The sequence below is a fragment of the Uloborus diversus genome, chromosome 9 (genome assembly GCF_026930045.1).
Source record: "Uloborus diversus isolate 005 chromosome 9, Udiv.v.3.1, whole genome shotgun sequence".
Lineage (NCBI taxonomy): Eukaryota > Metazoa > Arthropoda > Arachnida > Araneae > Uloboridae > Uloborus > Uloborus diversus.
Window position 1 is genome coordinate 60,650,710 of NC_072739.1, and position 24,706 is coordinate 60,675,415.

Below are 24,706 nucleotides of genomic sequence, written 5' to 3' on the forward strand. Positions count from 1 at the left end.
GAGAGATTTTCCTCTAATCTCTTAAAACAATTTTACAACGTCAAGAAATATTTGACAGAAAAAGCGTTCCTTACCTGCTTCTGATTTCCAGCAACGCTGAGGAATCGGAGCCAACACGTCTTTTAAAGCTTTTCTCTTAGCACTCTTTTTTTTTTGATTAAAAACAGGTGTCACTTGAGAACAATTTTCCTCACATCTCAAAATCTGTCCAACGACAGTTGAATTACCAAGGGTACTTTTATGAAACAAGATATCGCTTATCAAAACTCTTGCCATCCAAAGATAACAGAAATTGAATTTTATTCAATCATTAAAAATATGTGAGACATTATTTTTGCGTAGTAAAAATTAAAATTTAGTTTTCTCCTCATTTTAAGTAATTGCATCCAACATCCCAGCAACTCGGTTATCACATCCAGTTACTGCAGTTTCGTCCTTGTTGTGGACTCATCAGTCTGGAATAGTGAATAACCGAGCTGGTGGCAGATGCCATCTCATTGAAGACGAGAGTGCCAACAAACGGGTTGTTAAAGTAAATTTATCTCGTCAGCGAGAATTCACAGTCATGGTGCTCTTCAACTCGTACAACCTGAGTAAAAACTTTAAGGCTAGTAAAAAAATTTGAGGAAACGGGAAAATGAAATTGAAAATTTTTTTAATATTGTTGAATTATTAATTCTTAATGTGCATCGGTAAAAAATAACGCAATAGACAGGTTTTGTGAAGTATGGAACTACGAGAAAAAATGTGGTATATTCAAAGTTAGTATTTCTGCCTGAGTAACAACTTTAAGGCCAACAGTATTTCTTAAAAATTAAATGTACAAATACTGGAATAAATATCACAGCAGTTAATAAAAATGTGGAAACCTTTCAACTTGTAATTTTTTCATTAATTTCTTCGAAGTTTTAGTGCTCTTTGTGGAGATGTCGAAAGGTAAGAAGTTAACTGATGATGAAAGAAGGCAGACTGAAGCTTTTTCTTCAACGGGGATAATTAGCTGTCCTATTGCGAATAAAATAGGAATATCGAAGATTGTAGTCAATATCTATTTAAGATTGAAAGACAATTATTGTAGAAAGAACACCGGTGGAAGACCTAAAGCTTTGTCCTCAAGTTAGTGATGAAAGAAGAGTTTGCAAGCAAACATCAACTGGAAAGTTCTCAACCGGGAAACTTATTCAGCCGACAGGTTTAAATGTTTGTCAACAGACGATATATAACACAATGCGAAGGTTTATTTATGTGGCGAAATTGTATGGCCTCAGTTGCGTTTGTTCCAGGTAAAATGAATTCGCACGCATATCAGAATGTCCTCACAAGTCATTTTTAACCAAATGCTGAGTTTATTGCTGGAAAAAATTGGAAATATCAGCAAGACAATGCATCTTAGCATTCGAGTAACGGTACAAAAAATTGGTTCCAAGTAAACAATGTTGAAATTTTGAAGCGACCAGCTAAGACTCCAGATCTCAAACCAATCGAGATCTTATTGGGTGATTCAGCAAGACGATTTTATGCAAATGGGAGACACATTTTACTTGATCACTAAAGCTGAAATCTACTGTCGAAGATGAATGGTATAAAACAGATCTCGAACTTTGTCATAAACTTTTTTCATCCATGAAAACTAGAATATTTGAAGAAGTAGCTCCTACAAGAGCTTCTAAATGTTTCTATTTTTTTCTTCCTGTGCTTTTTTCTATGCTGGCCTTAAAAGATTTTATTCAGGCTCAAATGGCTGATCTGTCATATTTTCTAATTATGAAATAATGGCCAATGATTTTTTTTTTGTCTTTTCTACTTGTATTTAAGGTTAATAATTTTCACTCAAAGTATGTTTGGATCATCAGTTAAAGATATGTACAATTTCTCAAAAAAGTTTACTGGCCTTAAAGTTTTTATTCAGATTGTAAATTGAAGGCAAAGCTTGGATATTGAGCAGTAAGTTGCCGCCCTTAAGCCAAGGCTAAACCGGAACTACGTACTAAACCACCAACAGCTGGTTTATCACATCCAGAGTCCTTGTTGTGGACTCATCAGTATGGAATAGTGAATAACCGAGTTGGAGGCAAATGTCATCTCATAGAAGCCGAGAGTACCAACAAAGTGAAAAGAATAAAATGAACTCGTCTCGGTATGAGCTCCAAAATCGATACCGATGCAATTATAATGTGCGCAAGGGTGCCCCCTCCCAAGGGTGACGGTGAATCCCCTCAAATGCACCATGCAATTTCTTTAATATGAAACATATACGTATTTACCTGTTACATTGAAGGGATTGTAAGCTATGTTACATCAGTTTAAATTGTGCAGCAATTGTGATATTAAGAAAATATTTTTCCCAATTATAACTGTTCACTGTCAAATTTTAAGGTCTCGTAGCCTGTAATGATCGTTACATAGACAAGAAGAGAACTCATAAGACTACACATTACAAATACTTTTTTATTTTATAAAAATTATTTTAATTGTATGCTGTTTTTCAACTTCATTCAATGTATGACAACGTATTTTAAAATGATTTTAAACTTCAGTTTTCAACTAAACGAAAAAAGTTTTTGGTCTTTTTATTTCCTGTAAGTATTATATAATTCCAAATTGTAGATCCACTATTTCGTAACAAAAAATGAGGAAATGTATAATAAAAATAAATAAATAAAAATAAATAATAAAAATAATAGAAATAAATAAAAATAAAAAAATTTGAAAAAAATGTACAATAAAAAAATTAAAAAATAAATAAATATTTAATAATAATAATAAGTAGCAATTAGTTTGCAATGTGATTATAGGAAAATAATAATTGTAAATATTTATGCATTCTTTAAGCACCTACTATATACACTCATATTAATTAAGGGGGGGGGGAGATATAAGAACTGTTCACTTGTTTTCGATGTTGTTTTTACAAGTGCCCCATCATCTACCTTAGAACTAACTTGCCGAAAAAAAGAAGTACTTATTTCATTTAAAAAACTTAAACATTGTCATAATTTATTTGAATATCCACGTAATTTATAATATTAATTATGAGCAATAATCAACTTAGTGCCTTCACAGTTTGAAAGCACTGACCTACATCTTTTAATGTTATAGATATAAACTGAATTGAGTGGTTAATTATTTAAGGCATAATTTAACATGTCAGTCGGCAAGAGTCCTTATGTAAGAGGAGCTTCGAAATTGTGACACCATAAATCTTTCGCTGGGGAACGAACTTTGTAAATAATTACATTTTCGTCAAATTATATACGAATATATTAAGACGCTAAATTTATGTGCTACTTAATGTGTGCATACAAAAAGTTTGCTTCATTTCCTATTAACTTTGTGTATAAAAAATCTTGGCTTGTATGTTTTCGATCACAAAACAAATTTTACTGACGAGTTACCATAATACTTTTCGTATTTAATCAAAAAGAAACGAGCTGATGGGTGCATCAAATAACTTCCTCTTACTCCAATTTGATGTCATTTTCTCATTTTTGGCAGTTTTAATATGAATCAATAGTTTACTCTCTAAATATCACCAACAGTGGCCAAATTGAAACCAGATTTTAAAAAAAAAATTTTAAAAATTGCCGAATTTGTCGCCAAGTTGGCGACAAAACTTGGCGACCAAAAGACTGGCGATATATTGCCAAGTGTCCGCTAAATTATAACACCACTTGAGTTTACATCGAAATTAACAATGATTTCCCCCCAAAAAGGGGCAAAAGACCCCCTTTGGAGCATACGAATGCAACCAAAAAGGAAGGTGCACAACTAAACCCCACTAGGAGTCTACGTACCAAATTTCAACTTTCTAGGACATTCCGTTCTTGAGTTATGCGACATACATACACACATACGCACATACATAAGTACATACAGACGTCACGAGAAAACTCGTTGTAATTAACTCGGGGATCGTCAAAATGGATTTTTCAGGTGTCTGTACTTTCCTAGGCACATATACACGTGTGGTCAGGTTGAAAAAAAAAACTCAACATTCATTTGGGGGCGAGCAAAATGGAATTTAAGGCCGATTTTTGGGTGAAATTTTTTTCGCGAATACAATATTTCCTTTTTTTGTAAAAGGAAGTAAAAAATCAATGGCAAATTTTATTGTTATTTTAATGGATTGTGTGTAGAGGGGGGGAGGAGCAAGTTGACCTCCGCCCCGGGTAGTGCCACCACACCTAGTTACGCCACTGCTTCTACATCGATGATGTGAGTTTTTTAAATGGTCTTTTCCCAAAATGCATAATGGATTTTGAGCTGGAACCGCTAATTCGACTATTCGCCGCCAGGAGCGCTGCTAGTGTTCTTATTCAGCGTATGCTTATTCTACTACGCGGGTAGGTATTACTTTTATATCCGTGACTACATTCATTCCCAGATTGACTGGTTGTAATGCATTTTCCAGGAGTTATACCTTTACCCTGTGCTTAGTATACATGGAAGCTCGCGGGATCTCAATTCCTGCACTTTTCTTTAATTTAAGTTGGGCTTTTTTATTAAGCGGGGAATTAAGACTTTTTTTGCTTATGAAAGTGAACTTTGATGAACATTCGTTCCTGCACTTTTTCTTTTAGAAACTAAGCCCCGTCTTTGCGTAAAATGGTATTTCACAAAAAATCTACTATAAGTGATATAAAGTTATATTGCTTCACTTGAATTTTTGAAAAGCAGTTTGCATTAATAACATCAAAATAACCATTCAAACAACAAACATATATACAACTGATTTAACGTAACAAATAACAATTTATTCATCATGTTCGTGAAGATGAATCAATTACATCCTATAGCTGTGCTGGGTGGGATACACGCTACCAAAGTCTTTCTCCAAATCCATTAGCTTAGAGGTTCAGCTATCTGTTCAGCTCAGAGAGTTTGGTCAGAAGGGGATACTTATTGCCATGGCATTTACCTCTGAAATCGTCAGTGTCCAGCGACCATATCATGGCACCTCCAAGATTGTTCTGCGTTATATATTCTGCCTATAACGATAAAGAAATAAATTTTTGACAACACGTTTTTCAAAAATCGCACAAAGAAAAGGAAAGTTGAAAAAAAAAAAAAAAACAGCGTGTGTCGTAAAGACACATGATAGAAGAGAAACTTTTGTATTACAGGGAAACATTTTAATTATTCTTCAATCACTTTTGAACAGTATAGATTTTGCACATCATTCATTTATTTAAATAAAATTATATACACATGTGTATGCATCATCTTCTTCGTCTTCGTTCTAAAGAAGATAAATTATCGTTTTCGTACACATATTAATTATGCAGCAGAGTGCAATCTGACTGTCAGTCACAGTACCTCTATTGGTACCACTAAGCTTGTGGTGGTTTACAAGTAGTATGGGATGAAGTAAGTAGTAATTACAAATCAACAATCTACTGATTAGCGCTTATCTTGTCCTTTTAGGATCTTATAAAAAGAAAATCCTTTTAATAGTTTTGATATTCATGCAATATAGAAAAATGATCAATGCTTACCTTGATTTCAGTACTTCTAACAGTGTCGTATCCTACCCATTGGTTACCCTGAAAAGCGTAGGGGGCAACTTCTGGCGAAAACACTTCTTGCCAACCGTTCCTAACATTGAGACAAATCTGAAAATACACCATAGGGAATTTTAGTATAGTAGCACGTCAATAATCCAACCTAATTAGGATCATAAGTAGTTGGTATTTTAAAATTGCTCGGATTTTCAACCCCCCCCCTCCCCCGAAGAAATTGACATTTTGGAGAATAGTTAATTCTAATGTTTTCCAGAAATTTAGAAGTTTCCAGCTGCGGTGACTACCATTAAGTTCTGACTTAAAAATCTAAAAAAAATGCAATAATTCTTTTTTTACAGATTAGATCAAAACCCTGGTGTGCCCCATTGAAAATTTACAAGCTTTTTGAAACTCTCTTATAAGGACCACCGTAGGGACATTTTGTGTGATCCCTATCAGGATCCCTATCAGGATACTTTTCCATACTTTGCCTGGGTGCAATTTGCCATTATATAGAAATCCTATGCATTACATACAATGTCTGGGGAAAATATGTATAGCAATGCTCATATTTCATACTTAGCCTACAAAGCGGTATTATATACAATGCTTTGTTATTTTACACAATATCGGCGATTCATACCTTGCTAATAACATACATATTGCGTTAAAAATCATTAGTTGTGCCCTGGTCCGAGACCACTGAAACCGACTCGGACCTCTAGAAAATAAAACTTCGTATTCTACGAGGCCTCCGCGATGGCCAGTCGATGGATTTTCGAGGTGCAGAAAATCATCAGCGCCCATGTCATATGATTATGCGGCATGTAAAAGATCCCTTAAGCATTCGTTTGGCTTTGAATGCCTCGGTAAAATGAAATCCCTTATGCAGTTTCACACCGAAGGGATCCCAGGTTTCTCCATCTGGTGGGAAAACAGACGTCAAACTTGCCTGTGCCATTGACCTCTGCGTCCTAATGGTGACATAAGAAAGACTAGATGCCGTAACGGGGGATTGCCACTGGGTCTGAAAAAGAAAAAATAACCTAACGCAGCCCCAGTATAAAGAGATACGAGCTGATGTGAAAAGAAGTCATCACATGACTTTTTTTTAAACGCCAATTTAATGATAATAGTGCCTTGGAGGAAGCTAAGAATCACTTTAATTATTTTCATACCAAGTTTGTTGCGATCTGAAGTGAAAAAACGTTTTATACAGATTAATTTTCGCTATATTGGCAATTTTAATGTAATTCAATGGGAAACTCTCTAAATATCGCCAATAGTGGCCAATTTGAAACTAGATTTTAAAAAAAGAAAAGAAAAACTGCCGAATTCGTCACCAAGTTGGCGACAAAACTTGGCGACCAAAAGCTTGGCGCCATATCGCCGCGTGTTTGCCAATATGTAACACTACTTGAGTTTGCATTGAAATTAACAATGATTTCTCCCAAAAAAGGTGTAAAAGACCCTCTCCTTTGGAACATCCGAATGAACCAAAAAGGGAGGTGCACAACTAGACTGGATATTTCGGGTGTCAATGCGTTATTAGGCATGTCTCCACGTGCGGTCGGGTTGAAAAAAAAAAACTCATCATTCATTCGGGGGCGAGCAAAATGAAAATTAAGGCCAGTTTTTGAGAGTTTTTTTTTTTTTTTTCGATTACAATACTTCCTTTGCTATGTTAAAGGATGTAAAAAAGTACTACGAAGCCAATGGTGCAAATAGTGCAGATCAACAGAATTCGTATGATCTCTGTTTTCGATCTATTTCGAAAGATCAGCAATATTTTTTGCAGAAAGAGAGATTGTGAGAGTAGTGATGTAAAATACCCGGGTATTTATTTTTAGGGGTAAATACCCAGGGTATATACCCGGGTAAATACCCAAAATGGGTAAATACCCGGGTATTTATTTCAAAAATTTATATTCAACTAAAATACTTTTCTGTATGTATTCCATTATGTATATATACAACCAATCATATACAAAACAATAAATTTTTGCCCAAAAATTGTATTTTGATCACATATTTAAAGAATTATTGTGTGAAACAGCTTAACAATCTAATATGATATTCACATTAAATGTGTTGGATATGCCTAATCAACGTTGATGGCCAAATTTCAGATATGAAAAGCCATTCTACAAAAAGAAAAAAAGCTTAACTGGTTACAAAAAAAAGCAAACATCAATTTTTTAAGGTCCTAGTCTTTTATAACCCAGTAATATGTCCCTGCATGACATCAAAATGTAACGAAATGTCGCTCAATTTATTATTACTATTTATTTACCTATATCTTATGCAGAAATTTCCTCCAAACTTAGTTCAATTGTTCAGGTGTATTCTGTATCACACACACATATATATATATATATATATATATATATATATATATATACACACACGTAATATACATAAACACTTAAAATTCATTTAAAATTTTTAATCTTTTATTTTAGGGTTTACGTTTAAAAAAGAAAATAGTCACCTTTTAATACTACCTAAAATTTTTCTGCAAAATGCGTAATTACTAGGGGATTTACCCTGCCTTCGGATAAATACCCAAAAAAATATTTACCTTCCCACCCTACAGGGGAACAAATGCAAATGAGCAAGGCAACAGGAAAAAAAATTTTTTTTTTTTTTTTGCTTATTAATGTGAAAACTGTTTCTATATTTTCCATGTTATCACTTAAATATCAATTTAAAAAAATAACACCATAGTGTCTTAATAACTTCTCAGTTTATTCTTCCAAACATCCCTCATGCTTCCTTTTTTTCATTTTGGATATGACTAACCTAGATTGTAATTTTGAAATCCTGAAGTTCATAATGAATTGCTTATACTTCTCCAATTATGACATTGAAAAGAAAGATTCTTTGGTTCACGATACGTTTCTTTCATGATTTCATCAAGTCTTTCAATAAAAAATATTATAAACTGTGTAATACATATGTATATATCAGTTTTACCAATTATTTCATATTTAGATTTTTAAAAAAAATTCTCATTCACTTTTTTGCATTTTTTATAAAATACCCAGTTTTTGGGTATTTACCCAGGCCTTGGGTAAATACCCGGGTAAATACCCAAAAAATATTTACCTACCCGCTGGGTATTTACCCGATCCACATCACTATGTGAGAGAGAAAAATGTTTCTCATTTAATCTGAATGAACTAACCTCGTTGTACCCGAGCATTCCAGGCTCCCTAGTGATGGGCCCTGCATTTCCTGGTCCGGAGGTTGGGCTTCCGATTCCATTCCTATTACCGTCAATCAGAGTGAAGGATCTTCCATAAGAACCCACGCCCAAGACTAGTTTGTCTCTCGGGGCCCCTCTGAGGATCCAGTACTGGATGGCAGATTCCTGTGACAGAAAAAAAAATTCCAGTTCGTCGGAATAACATTCAGTTTCAATGTATGTGTAATAAATAAAAACACAAAGAAACGTACCACATTCAAGGTTTTGTCTCCCTCGTCTGGTCTAGCATAAAGAGGGGCATTGTGGCCTGTCTGTCCCTCCCAAGCCCCGTGAAAATCGTAAGTCATGACGTTAATGAAATCCAAATATCTAAAAGAAAACACGAGATGCATTTTTAATTTCCATCTTAAGTCTAAAACTTGTTGTACTCAAGAATCTATGAAACTATTCACAGATATGAGTTAATATGAATACCGTTTTGATTCTATGTAAAGGCTAAAAAAATCATCTCATTTAAACTAAAGTTGTGATAAATTAGCTCAATAATTCAATGCAGTAAAAATTCGAATGAAATAAAATCAAAAGAGAAAAATATTAAATATGTTCTCTTAAAAATGCCATTAGTTCCTATCTATAACTTTCAGAAAAGTATATTTTAATGATTCTTTAAAAACAAAATAGGCATTTTTTTTACAGCACTGCGTATGAGCAAATAAAGAACAAGTAATAAAATTAAAAAAAATATAAAACACAGAAAAAATAGCATTAAAATGTAGTCCAAGGAAAAAAACAAGAGGTCCAGGCTAGTAACAGTATTGTTTAGAGAGGGATAAGAATTCTGCTGTTATTTTTTTGTAACAATAACCACATTTATCAATAATAACAAGCATGAGATAAGCGTTGCATATTATAATGTTAACAATTATTGCACTGACTACAGGTTATTAACATTAGCACTCTGTAGAGTAAGTCAATTTGCCGCCTAGTTTCTACAGAATTGAATGTATGTTATCGCAGGTTTGGCGAGAAAGGTTTTGTATAATTCTAGTTGGCATAAATGAACCAAACCAACAGCAATCAATGATTTTCAATGAATTATTGCACCTATGAGAAAACGCACTCTTGTTGTTGTCTTATTTCTCTTGTTCTAGCCGCTAGGCTAGACGAGGTCCACGAGTCCAAAAACCTTCAAGAAGTCGAACACCAGAAGAGGACTAGAATAAATGTCCTCCCTGGTAAGGCCAGCGCAGTTCAACAGATGTTCTGGGGAGGCCTGTTGTGAGTTGCATTTGGGACATATCAAATATAATTTTTGCCCCTTATCAAAAGAAAGGCTCTTGATATGACCACTTGCAAGTCTACTAATAGCTGACTGGGTAGCTCTATCCATCTTGATGTTAATAGCACCACCCGGAGCCTGCCTAGTATACCATGAGTGAGTCTGAGGGGTCTTCCACAGGTGCTGATTTGCGTTTTTTATTTTGGAGCAGATCTATGTGAAGGTCAAAGTACTACTTGTCTCTGGCACTGCAGAGGCGCCTTCTCTAGCCAAAGTATCTGCAATTTCATTGCCATATATATCAATGTGAGATGGGATCCATTCAAAGAATGTCTCATGTCGTTGGGTAAGCTGTTTAAGAGAAGAAAGGATTGAGACAGAGGTCTTATCACCAACTTCCTACCAAGTGCTGGATGGCACTGCGGCTATCTGATAAGATTCATATGTCTGCAGAAGAAACCACTGGAGTGATGACTTAAAAAACTCCTGGTAGGGCCACCCAAGGCGTGAAGGCCACTCCATTATGCTCAGCTAAGGTAAGCAGGCGAAGGAGCTAATTCAGTCTTCTGTCTTCGGGTGCTCCAAGGCTTGTACCTTCAGAAGCTGCAAACACTTTTCCTTTCATTCATGAGTCAACGCACTCTTACATGTCACAATGAAGAATGTGTCCTTTTTGTGCTTCCAAAAGTGAATAATCTCTGAATTGGAATACTCCCTCTGAAGTGAAAGTTTACGTTGAGAATTACGTCATCATTCCAATTTAAAATAAATGTGCTGAACCAGTAACAACCACCAATGGTCATCAATTAATTATCGCGCAAAGGGGAACGCGAGGCCTTGTCACGTGATATTGAAGAACATGTCTGGAGCTTTCTTTTGCTTCCGAAAGGGAATAATTTCTGTACTAGGATACTTCCGCAGAAGTAAAAGTTCGAGTTGAGAGTTACGTCATCATTCAGATTTAAAAAAATTATTTCAGTGAACCAGCAACAACTAATGATCGCCAAAGAAATTACTGCGGCAATGGAAACGCTAGCCCTCGTCTTGTATGAATGAAGAAAGTAACTGGTTTTGTGAAGGGGTTTTCTTCATAGAGCTTTTCTAGCGTTTCCAAAAGAGGGAGTTCATTAAACTGGAATGTAGCCTTTGAGGTAAAAGAGTATCGAGAATTACTTCATCTTTCTGGTTGAAAAATAATTAAAGCAAATTTTAATTTAAAAAAAGTTTGTTAGCACAAAAATAACTGTTTTTTGATCAGTTATTTACGACATAAAAAGCTGTTGTTTCATTTTTCTCACTTAGACATTTCCCAGACGTCGTAAGCGCTGTCAATGGTCGGTCTACCTGCAGCAACAGCAGCTGAGAGGATAAGGCCGTGAGGTTGGAAAGCTTCTTTCAGCTCCTGCAAGGAAATATATGTATAGTATTGGTAAACCTCAGTTTTTAACATTGAGCTACGGTCTAAGAGCTAATTGATTGGTAGATGCAAAAAACATCGTTATTTTATTTGTTTGTTAATTTTTTTCTCATACTTTTTTACTAAATAGAAGATATATCCCTTACTAATACAAGAAGTTCATGATATTGATTAGAACTATTGTTTGCAGTTAGATTTCTTCTCGGCTTTGATCTTTATAAATTACTAGTTTTAAACCATGATTCTGTATTTCCGATGTTTTGACTTAGAAGGTTCAAAATTAATGTAAGAAAAAGTTTTTTTTCTCGAAAATGTTTTTGTTAATTTGTTGAATATAGTATAATGAATTATGATAGTTTACGTGTCTTCAAACTTAGTTTTTTCACCTGTTCATTAATATTTTTCTACAAAATTGATGTGAATGATATTGCTAGAATCTTAAACTTTATTTTATGTATTTTGCCTGCAAATACTTAAAAAGAAATCTAGACCAATAGATGATGTTCATTTAAATTTTGTGTCAAGGCATATTAAATGTGTTCTTGGTCCCAAAGACCACCGGACTCCTATTCCAATATAATACCTCTGGGGATGTTGGATCACGGGCTGCTTGATTCCTGGTCTGGGATAAAAAACATCGGTCTGTCTTTCGATTCTAATCAAATCGGGTAAATTACTTATAGTGGTAAGTACGCTAGGCTATGTAGTGTAACGTATCCAGGAACTCCGTGAGTTGTTAGGGTTTTTTTTAGGGAGAGGGGGAGAAACCCCACTCAACCCTTTGAAGAATAACCCTTAAAATAGTATTTGAAATATATCATTTTTAAGTATTCGCGCAAGATTTACTTAACACAGTTTGAAATACAATGGATTCTATTATAATAAAAGTTTGAAGTATGGAATCCATTTCAGATGCTTTTATGCTAATTAACTTCCAAAAAAAAGGTACTTCAGTTAGGTCTTTTATTAAGTAAAAATTACATCAGTCTTCATAAACGGTTCGATTAATGAGTTTTATCTTACCCTAAGAAGGGCGACGAAATTATGTTTGTCAGCGGGAGCTCCTCCCCGATTGGCTGGATATTCCCAGTCCACGTCCAATCCATCAAAATTATGCTGACGACAGAAGTCCACAGCACTTCTCACGAACTCGGCCCTAGATCCAGGGTTGGACGCCATCTGTGAGTACTTAGAAGATGCCTCGTTCCATCCTCCAATGGCTATCAAAGTACTCAGGTTGGGATTGGAGTTCCTCAGGTTGTTGAATCTCTCATAAGCCCCTGAAAAACGAATCTTCCATTTTCTCATTTCGTAAAGTAGAACGCTCTAATTTGCAAAATTAGAGCGTTCAATTGCTATACAAGCAATTGAACGCTCTAATTGTTATACAAGCATCAAGTTCAATTACTATACAAACATATACTAAACAGCAGCGCTGATGGCATTCAGGGAGGGATGGATACTGACTAGCATTTTAGGGAGGGGTGCATGTTAAAAATGTAGAGTTCCGGTAGCTATAAAAAAATATCTAGAACTGTTTGTCAAAAAAATAAATAAATAAATAAAATAAAAATAAAATAATAATAATAAAAATAAATAATAAAAAAATAGTAATAATAATAAATGATAAAAAAATTATAATAAAAATAAATAAATAAAATAATAATAATAATAAAAATAAATAAATAAAATAATAATAATAATAAATAAATAAATAAAATAATAATAATAATAAATAAATAAATAAAATAATAATAATAATAAATAAATAAATAAAATAATAAAAATTAATAATAAAATAAATTTAAAAAAGAACACGTTGGCCAGGAATAAGGTGCCTAGTACGGTATAAACCTTATTAAGTAATTTCAGAAGCAATGAAAGGAAGTATTATTTCAAGCATTTACTGAAACCAAGAATTAATAAGATAAAAAGACTATGGCAAACACCTGTATTTTATATTTTCTTCATAACTAGTGGTACCCGCATGACTTTGCCCGTAGTAGAAAATTAAAAGGCATTTGGTTCGCCTGTATATTTACAAATAATAAATGATGAATTTCTCGCCAATTTGCTATATTAATTTGCTTGCCCATGTTACGGTTCTTCGTTATGATAATTTCGTAATTTATTTGTCCACGTTATAATAATTTGATCTGTAAAATTTTCTTAAAATTGGAATAGAAAAAAAACAACAAAATCGAATTTTTGAAAAATCGCTTCAAGGTGCACACTCCCGTGTTACAAACTAATTTTGTACCAAATTTCATGAAAATCGGTCGAACGGTTTAGGCGCTATGCGAGTTTTGCATGGTATTCTACATTTATTCATTTAATTAATCCAGTAATTAAAATAATGATGGATAGATAATATTGTCGCCGTTTGGGCTGAGGTCTGACCCCTATGACCCTCCCCTTGTAGCCGTCCCTCCGTTCAGGCACTGCAGTTGAACACTTAAAATCTGAGATTACCTTCATACTGGCAGCCAAAGTTTATTGAAGATGCCAGCGAAGGTTCACAAGCCTAATACTAATCATCTCATAAACTGAAGGCAAAAGTTTTGGTAATAAGCTGTATGTTATTACAAGCATATATCAAACCTCTCACTCACAGCTTGCAGATACTTTTCACTCCAGGGTCCCCGTACTTACCACTATTTGTGGTTTTACCAGTTGGATGGGTCCCTGAAGACAGCTCTAAATTTTTATACAGACCAGAAACCGAGCAATCCCTGGTCCAGCACCCACAGAGGTATCGTTTCACTTGAAGGACTTCGTGAACGCGAGCATATTACCCAGTCATCATCGCCCCCAAACACCATTAATGAAGACGGTGGATCTTCGACCGGCTAGGATCGAACCCAGGACTCTTCGGTCACGAATCTGATGCCTTACCGATCAGGCCACCTCGGCCTGCTGGCAGATACTGCAGTTTTACCGCCAGTTCGGGTGTAGCAAAATCAGATTCATGACCTACAAAATGCGATAAACTATAGTAACTGTCAGCGAGCGGTTTGGTGCAGTTCTGCCTTCGCCTCTTGTTTTTCGGAAACTTATAGATTATTACTTAATTGTTATACCAGCATCTAAAGTGTTTGGATAAAATCTTTCACAATCCATTTTCAATAAAAAGTTGACAGTGATGAGTAATTTTTATCCGTAATTCTGAAGTAGAGGGATTTTCAACCGCTGCGCTGGTAGAAAGATTTGCCCAAGACTGAAAGTATATAACCGGTCCTCAGGGATATTTTATTGCGCTCGAAAATAAATTTTTCTGTTCAAAAAGTGATAAAATTAGCAAGTCATATACTGCGGTGGGAAAAAAAAGGACTGTATCTGCAATTTTTTTTTTTTTTTTTTTGCATTTTTGTCATTTATTGTACTTAAGCTTTATTGTATAAACTTATTTATTTTGGTTCCGTTGAAATCAAAGCTTGAAAATACGTCATATTACAGCATTTCATTATTGTTAGTATCGAATCCAAAACGCATTTATTCAAATACACCAAAAACTCGTTTTTGTAGATACTGCTCTTTACTTTGCCACTGCATTATAATATTTGCTCATTAAACTTGTGATTACTTTCCACAATTTTCTGCAATTTTTGTCAAATATTTATACTCTAAAGTTTATAAATAACATTAAATATTACTTCGCTTAACATTCAGAAAATATTATGAGTAAATGATAATAAAAATTCGCAATTAACCTACCTAGCAGTTCTTAATGATCTAGTTAAGATTTAAAAAAAAAACCCTACCTCACCGGTTCGCTAATTTTTTTCACAAAATGTAGCCTGTTCGTACGTTCAAAAAGGTTAAGAAACGATGCTGTGTAGTAAAAACAAGTTGTTTTCACTGCATTGATACTACACTAGTAATAAAACAACATTTACAGAACTCGTTTGTTCCTATTGAGAATTGAACTACAAAAGCCTTGACAAGAAAATTGGTCGCCAAGCGGAATTTGCATCAGGTTGATAAAAAACGCAAAACGTGTTTCGATGCACTAATGTATATATACATAAAAAAAAGGAGAAGAAAAGAAGAGAAAAAAATATTATTTGAATTTTGACATCTTTAATTCAAATTATGTTTTTCGCAATCAGGTGTGTGTATGTGTTTTGTGTAAGTGTGTGTGTGTGTGTGCGTGTATGTGTGCGTGCGTGTGCGTGTGTCGGTGTGTGTATGTGAGTGTAGGTGTATGTATGCGTGTAGGATATGAACGGAACCAGGAGACGGTTTTCGCTATAGGAGCAGCATCGTGAGGTCGGCAAACGGTGGTGCTGAAGAGGGAGGAGGGGGGAAAATAAAATCATAGGACATCAAAACTGTCAAGTGAGAACAATAAGCAATCATGATTGCTCAAAAACACAATTAAAAATTTTGGTGCAGGTGCGTAATATTTTTGACGTATTTTCAAAAAGGTCTCTTCGCGTCCTTTCCCACTGGTGCACTTTCAACCCTTGACTTTTGCTTAAACATAAAATTAAGTAACTCAAGAATGAGCAGACAAGGGCACATGGCATATGAGTTAAAAAAAAAACGCTTTAAAATATCAATCTCGAATTGATTAACTGATTTCTGCGATAATTCTAGTGGTTTATTCTTCAGGCAAGCGTGAAATCTCTGTATTTTCGTATAGAATAGGAGAAAACCAGGAAAACACATACCAGATATTTCTATAAGTATCTTTCAAACTATTTCTACTTCCAGTATTCTTAAGAACATTAACATTAGTTAAGAACATTGACATTGTAACACCAGGGTTGGGATGTGAACAAGAATCTTTTGGTTTTGGGACAAATCTTTTATCAGAGGGCTGCAGTTGCAAGGTTGAGTGGAAGTATGAATTTTGTGACATTTGATTACATTTGGATCAAACAGCGCTTCACACCAACCACTTTATGTCCTTCATTCTTGAGACAGAGATTGCAGTATTGGGATCATAACTTGAAGAAAGATCCTTTGGTTTCGAGGCTAATTCTTCATTGCTGGGCTGTAATGGGGTTGTTTCCTTCAATCAAAAGTTGTAGGGGAGACCGGGGCAAGATGACGAGCCGGGTAAGATGACGAATGCCTTAATTTTTCCGTTTTAAACTAGGTAACTGCATCAACTGCATGCTACTGGCGCTCGTATCCGCTGTTCGTTCAGCAATAGTTTAGAGACGCTGAAATCGTCATATTTGTGTTAGTTCTGAAGCTCTGATTGTTTACCGTTTCCACGATATAACTTTTATGCATGTGTAAATAAGCTCTGCTGCATATACATATATGATATATCGTGTCTCTTGAGTATTTATGAGTAACTTAGTTTAAATACTACCTATTACCATTAATATATGTCAATTAATTGCCTTCTGTTATGGCAATGGAGAAGAATCAGTTCAAACAGGCAGTTTGGGGCAAGATGACGGGCAGCAACGCGGGGCAAGATGACGAGCTTGCCTACTGCCCGTGTTTCGAAATTTATTAAACTAACTATGTTGTCCACTTTATTAAATTCCTGTAAACGCTGTCTGTTTGTCCACGCGACCTTGCGCTTCTCCTCTGGGGCTAAATGACGCATTGAATCAAGGTAGGTATCGTTCGAAAGTGGGTGACCAAGGGCTATTTATAAACTAGCTGACCAAATGACTAATTGAATGAATTAAACCAAGCAAAGAATCTCCTGCTCTGCTGATTATTGACAATCGTAAATCTCACAAAGCTTTGCAGGCTATCTTAAATCGCAGTGAAAAAACATTATCATGGTTGGGTTGCCATTTCACACATCCCATCGTCTCTAGCTCCTGATACGTCATTTTTCTGCCCATTAAAAACCTACTATAGCCAAGCATGTGACAACTTTATGGTCATTCATCAAGGACAAACTATCACAGAAAAAAAATATTGTTGAGCTTTTGAGCACCACTTACTTCAAAGCAGCTATAGTTGGAAATGCCGATAAAGGGTTTAAAGAATGAGGTATCGAGTCTCATAATTTTCCTTGTTTTTTAGCGGACTATGACGTTGTTGGCTCTGAAACTGAATAATAGTGCTAATCCTCAGACCTTGGGAGTAGAAAACCAACATATAAACCCTCCAGTCGAAGCAGAAGTTATGGCAAATGCTCATTCCGATACACCAAAGAAGCATGTTAATGTTTTTGATTTCAATGCATTGCCTAAAGCAACACAATGCGAGAAAACAAAAACTGAAGCTCAAACATTCTTACAAGCAACACCCGTCAAAGAAATGTCAGAACAAGGAGCAAAGCGGAAAAAAAGAATTATTTAAAAAAAACAGGGAAAATCAGCTCGTGAAGCTAAAAAGGGAGTAAAAAAAAAAAAAAAAACTCAGACCAAATTCCCGTAGGCCCAAGTCTATTAGTGCGGGCCCGTATTCATGCCAAGCAATGCAGTTGTATCAAACTCAAAGAATAGTGTTCTAAGATGCCTTGCTTGGAAAGTGGAATTTTGAGACCCTCCAACAGAAGAATGGATCCAGAGCTGTAAAAGCCAAGAGTGGTGGCATGAGGAATGTTCCAATCATGAAAATAGTATTTTTATTTGTGTCTATTGTTTGCTGCAGAACTTAACACTTGAACATTACGCCACAACGCATTACGCTTAATTTGATACTTAGTAAGATGTAAAAACACAGTTATCATTTGTAAAACTAGGTAACATATTCAAAACACAAAATATGTTCAACCTTTTTCAACATTGTCATCTTGCCCCTAGGTCAAAGTCATCTTGCCCCAGTACTGGGGCAAGATGACGATTTGTTAAGGTTATGAACAAATAAAAATATCCTTCGTTATTTTTATTTGAAAAATTAAATGGCAATATATTTAATACTACAAAGGACTACTCTAACAGTTCATGTAAAATTATTTTTTCTATCCTTAAAAATAAATTAATAAACCACGAAAATTGTTAGCATAGTCATCTTGCCCCGATCTCCCCTACATTTAGTCACCGAAATTGAAAGAATAAGCAAGAAAAATAACATGACCCAGAAAATTCTTTCATTTTTCTAATAGTTATTTTTTTAATTAATTTTTTGAAATGTCCGATTCTTCAAACAAGGCGTGGGCCTGATGAAGTCACAAATGATGCTCTTTGGCGCATTTTGTACCGCGTTTCCACGTCATAATAATCAAGATGCGAATTAAAATTGCGCTCTACGCTTGCTATCAACCATATCGTTGCCAATACACCTGAGTAAAGATGCGAATTAAATATTTTGTTCTCTGAATGGCAACACAGAATGGCATTTCATCATCTGTGATGTCATCGGCAAGAAATGTAAACAATGAAAGCGCACCGATTTAAGTAATTTTTTAAAAATATTAAAATTAAACAAATTATTTAAAAAATGGTTAGATCCTATGTTTTTAACATGCTCTTTCAGAAAAACATACTTTTAAAGTTTTGGAAACGACCCCATTGAAGGTGTGAGTGAAATTACGGGTTACGTGATAGTTGTGTGTCGTTTATGAGATGATTGTGAAGATGGTGCTTTTTAAAAGGGTGAATAGAAGAAGGGGCTCTGTGACATTTGTTTACATTTTGAGATGATCACGGGGATGACGCTATTTTATGAAAGTGCAACGTTTCGTCACCTCAGAGCAACCGTAATGTCTTATCCCAGAAACAGCAGTAAGATTTCCTACTGTTGATCTAAGGTGACGATTTAATATACCACTAGGGGATCTTCATTCCCTGGTCTCTACTCTTGCCAATCGCCGTTCGCCACATGCGGTGATTCAATGCCACTTTCGGCGAGTGACAATCAATTATTATTATCTTTTAACTCCTGGATGTCCAATCCCTTAAGGTTTAGAGACTTGAAACAGAACGGAAGGGCTTCCCCTTGCTGTCCTACCATCCAGCGGTACCAGTATTGACCCAGTAGACGCTGCCAGACTGGAGGAGGTAGGGTTACACACAGACATACAGACAGACGTGCACAGAAATTAATAGTATAGATTTATCGCACACAAATCCTTTCTTCCAATCATTCCTTTAACGATAGTCATATTTGTTCACCAAAATCTTCAGAAATAGTTGGATGAAAAAGATTTGAAATAAAGCGAAATATTATTTGATTTGCTCGGACAGTGGCGGATTTACTATATGTCGCAATTGGGAGGGGACGCCACGACCATAGAGACCTCAAAAAAAAAAAAAAAAAAAAAGATACAAAACTTTTCATGATAAATCGTTTACAGGGTTCTGTGGCGGACAAAGGGGACCCCAAAACTTTATTTCAACAAGCCCCCAAACTTGCAAATCCGCTACTGATCCTGGAGGTTCTTTAAGCTGTGATTAGCTTCCCTTAACTCTGCATTATTAGCACCCAAATATGATATTAGTTGAGTAAATTAATAAATGAATAACAAATAACTAATGAAAATGAGTTTGCAGAATAATTATGATTTAACTTGACTCACCCAGACCCCAGTTCTCCTTCAAGTCCAGGTAGGGATCAAATACGGCAATCCTGTTGTTTTCCAGTTTCGCGAATCCATAGATCAAGTGGGTGCAGAGCCTCGGGTCAATATCTTCAACGACGAATTTCCCATCACCAGGTCGGTAGTTTGCCCAGCTACCGAAATAACAGACCACTCTATACTTCTTGTTGTTGCGGTCTAGAAAGAAGGAGTAAAAGCAATATTTTGATTCTATGTGCTTAATTTGAAAGCGCTGCCTCCATTGTACTAAATGCCTACTGCATTTGCTTCAATGATTCCATCAACGCAAGACCACCAATCTGCTTACAACACAGGATGCGGGGCTCACCCCAGGTACCTCGAACATTTAATATTTGATATTTCGTGACGATTAGAGTGAGTGACGCAGTTTAAAAAGCAGCTTTCTTTTGATAATAATTTGTAATATATCCGATAGGTGGCAAATGAATAAGTTAATTTTTACTGTCTTTTTGCTCTATGTCAGGGGTTCTCAAACTGAGTTCTGTAAGAATTGTCGCAGAAACAAAACTGTACCAGTTACCAGATGCTCGATTAGTGAAAGTCTCGTAATGGAACACAGATATTAAATCTTAAAAATAATTCTTCTGTCACTCGTTGTAACGTGCCGCGATCAATGCTCGTTCATTTTCCAACAAGATGGGGCAGCCCCCATCATCTGACAGACGTTCCCCATTTCCTCAATAACGAGCTTCCCAGTCAATGGATTTTAACGAGGTTCTGATGACAACAATCACCTTCTTCCATGGCCTCCGTGCTCCCCGGATCTATCTCCAAGCAATTTTTTATTATGGTGTTGCATCAAAGATCGGAGTTCGTACCCCATGGGCTACGTGATTTTCAAGAATTAGACTTGATATCTGCCGCGATACGACAGGTCCATCGATCGAACATTTCGGAAACAAAACTTGTACAATTTCATTTTCCAGTAAAGTCAGTGTTGTTGCTGTGTTGGTAATTTTCTCCTTTATCGTTGATTAAAAATAAAAACTTTTTAAAAATTTATTTCTTTGAATATAACGACGTGGCTTTCCGATCCCCCTAATGTCTTCCATCTAAAAGTTTTCATACATTATAGTATGATGTAATTAGTTTAGTTTCTATCGATTCTTATTTTTTCAATAGTTTGTATTTATAGTTGATTACTACAGCTATCTTTTTCAACTGCAATGGGGGATAGTTCAATATTTTATTGGCATTATGGGTAGAACAATCCTTTTTCATCTAGCTTTATCACTATTTTCACTAACATTAATGCTTGTGAAACTTAAAAAAAAACGATTCCTTACCTCGAGTGGCAGCTGACACTAAAGCTGCTGACAATAACAGCACGAAGCACAATTCCTTGACAAGCATAGTTTTCCTAAAATTAATGATTAATAAAAATAATTATACAAGATCCGACAAATTCCGGGCTCCACGTAGCCCGAGAGACTAAAAAAAAAAAACTTAGAGATAATTCTCTCAGAACAAAAATAAATTCAGACGCATACATTGGATATTCCTTTAACACTGAGAAATGATTTGTCTAGCGCCTAAAACTTTTCCTGGCTCCTAAGGTGTTACAGTTTTTGTCTCATGTAGTCCCAAAAAGTACATTATATATAGAGGCAAGTTCTTTCAAATATATATATATATATATATATATATATATATATATATATATATATATATATATATATATATATATATATATATATATCTCAGAAGCATACTCTGAATTTCCCTTAAAACACTGAGAAATAATTTGTATAGAGCTTAAAATTTTTCTTTGTTCCTAAGAGGTTACAACGTTTCAGCCTTTGTACCCAAACACACACGCAGAATGTCCCATTTATACCGGATAAACTTCCAGCTGCTAGATTTCTAGTTTGCAGTACGTAAAAGATCATTAATCAATTGCGATTCTACGACCCATGGTTTTGAAGAAAATACGAGAGAAATGCATGACGTCAAAACCGGCGTATGAAAAAAGCGAGTGCCATTAGCCATCCCACGCTTCTATATAAGCAAAATATCTCAAAATTAATAACACCAGAAAATTCCGGAATTTTTTTCAAATTCCTGAGTTTTGACATTTATGGTGTTTTTTTTTTTTTTTTTTTAATCTTTTTTCTTTATTTTTTCTTTATATTGGCATATAGCTTTTAGAAAATTTAAGGAGATTATAATTAAGTTTGAAATCGAATTTTTTTCACAATTGCAATATCTCGGCCTGTAAAAATTATTTCAAAAAGTTATACTTTTTGCAAGTCAAAGATCGTGACTGCATTTATCCGCAGAGCGGATAAATGCGGATGAAAAGCATATACATAAATGAAACAGATTCCAAAATTTTTTAGCTACCTTGTTTTAATACTGAAGATGATTTCTTGCTTCGATGAAGATATTGTGGCACTACATCCACGATTTTGTTTTAACAGTAAGAACTAATCACACTGTTTCTACTTATGTAGATTAATCAGAAACCATCTGATCTACCTTATTCATCGCGCACGTGCATCAACTGACAGCTGTGAAGGATTTCATGCCATGATGAACTTGACATTCAATGCCCGTCATTTCAAGCGTTAATACGTTTAACTGCAATCGGGTTTGAAACACACGTGAAAATGTGAAGTACTAGCTGTGAATGGTAAAGAACAGAATGAAAAGATATACATCATAGATGTATTTTAGGAAGTATGCTGAAATATGAAAGGCAAAAGGAAAAAAAAACTACACCAGCTGTATAGTTCATTAACTCGATTTCCAATTATTTCGTAGCAATGAATATTAACTGTTGAAAGCTTATTTTTCCTTAACCCTTTTGGAGCCATTACAAAGCATATACGTTCCCTAAGATCGAATTTAAAGAAAAAATTGACGAATGGAAAATAATTATGGATTATATAGAATTTCTACATGACCTTGAGAAATCAGAATCATAGTACTAGCAAAAAAGGAAGTTATTACTGTAAAAACACTTATTTCGCGAGACCTTAATTTCTGCAATCTTGAAGTAAATGCGAAATATTTCAACTCTTATTTTCTTTGTGCAATTAATTTTCACAGTGTTCATAGAAAATTCACGAAATTTTCAGCTCGCGAAATCACCGATATCTTCATTTTCGCGAAACTTATGGCTCGCGGAAAGGGGAGCTTTTATAGTGTTTAAAATATACCGTGGTCTTGGTTCATTCTTTTTCTTTCTTTCTCTAACTCTCTCTCTTTTTTTTCTTTTTTGAAAGAACCACAAGCTTTAATATTCTATTGGGAATATTTCCTTCAGTGAAAATAACTACGTTTAGCCACTGAAATTGGTAGAATAAGCCAAAAAAGAACGACATGACCCCAGAAAATACATTTATTTTCCCAACATTTAAGTTTTAATTATTTTTTTTAAATGTCTGATTTTTGAATCAAATTGTTTCATTGTGTGTCGTCGCAAGTGATGAAAGCCATCTTGAATCGGAGCGCGTGGTTGTCTTTTCTAGCAAGACATCGTCGTTTAATGATTTTTTTCACCGTGGGCAATTTATAAGCGGATCGATAATGGTTAGTTAAGTGATATATTAATTTAGCAGTGTCCTGATATTTTATTCTGGTAACCCTAGCCTTCAGATTTTTTTTTTTTTTTAATGATAAAAAAATCCTATTCGTAGCTTATGGCCTTCAAAAGGATAGATTTACGTCCATGTTCCAAAGTTTTTGTGTAACTCATCATTTGGCGATGATGTTTCACAATGCTTCAAAAAAATTTCTTGCAATTTGGTGACCAGGGTAGCTAGAGAATGGGTCTCCCCCGAGATCTTGGGTTTTCAGTAGAGACTTTGTGATTTTGAGATTTTGCTCAAAACTCTTAGGTTTTGGATTTATTCATGAAAAAGATACATTTACTTTATATTTTACCGACGAAACATAACATCTTCACAAAACCTTGGTTTTTTTGGCTAAGAAATTTTGAGTGCTCATGTTTAACTTTTTGAAAAGTTGCGTAAGGAACGAAGAAAAAAAAGAAATCCGTTCAATACACAATATTTAGCATCCAGCCCCTGGCATTCATTTGAATTTTGACCACTTGAACTCAAATTATGTTTTTCGCAATCATGAAATGCGATAGGACACTATTCTTTGAGTTTCTTGCTTCTACAAATGATTCCTATCGCAATCATAATTGCGAAGAACATTATTTGAATTCAAGACATCAAATTTCTATTGAATGCTGTTTTTTTTCGCAGGATGCTGTTTTTTCATCCTTTTACATAGTAAAGGAAGTAATGTATTCGCGAAAAAAATTTTCACTCAAAAATCGGCCTTAATTTCCATTTTGCTCGCCCCCGAATGAATATTGAGGTTTTTTTTTTTCAACCTGACTACATGTGAATATATGCCTAAGAACGTATAGACACCCGAAATATCTATTCTGACGATCCCCGAGTTAATAACAACGAGTTTTCTCGTGACGTCCGTATGTATGTGCGTATGTATCTCGCATAACTCATTAACGGTACGTCCTAGAAATTTAAAATTTGGTATCTGGGGTCTAGTTGTGCACCTCCTCTTTTGGTTGCATTCGGCTGTTCCAAAAAGGGCAGTCTTTAACACCTTTTTGGGGGGAAATCATTGTTAATTTCAATGCAAACTCAAGTGGTGTTATAATTTGGCAAACACTTGGCGATATATCCCCAAATTTTTGGTTGCCAAGTTTTGTCGCTAATTTGGTGACAAGTTAGGGATTTTTTTTTTAAATCTGGCTTCAGTTTGGCAATATTTAGAGAGTTAACCAATGAATCACATTAAAATCGCCAATATTGGGATAAATAAATTTTTTTTTTTTTTT

General features: G+C 34.9%; 1 protein-coding gene across 1 annotated transcript in view; it reads right to left on the reverse strand.

Annotated features, from left to right (window-relative positions):
- The window catches only part of LOC129230256 (probable chitinase 10), a 75,804-nt gene that overhangs the window by 10,396 nt on the left and 40,702 nt on the right, over positions 1-24,706 (reverse strand). Inside the window, 10 exon segments of the mRNA XM_054864656.1 lie at positions 75-128; positions 4,861-4,988; positions 5,496-5,612; positions 8,689-8,874; positions 8,961-9,078; positions 11,287-11,390; positions 12,429-12,685; positions 19,846-20,043; positions 21,174-21,247; positions 22,231-22,313. Of these exon segments, the coding sequence (XP_054720631.1) occupies positions 75-128; positions 4,861-4,988; positions 5,496-5,612; positions 8,689-8,874; positions 8,961-9,078; positions 11,287-11,390; positions 12,429-12,685; positions 19,846-20,043; positions 21,174-21,247; positions 22,231-22,313 (1,319 nt within the window).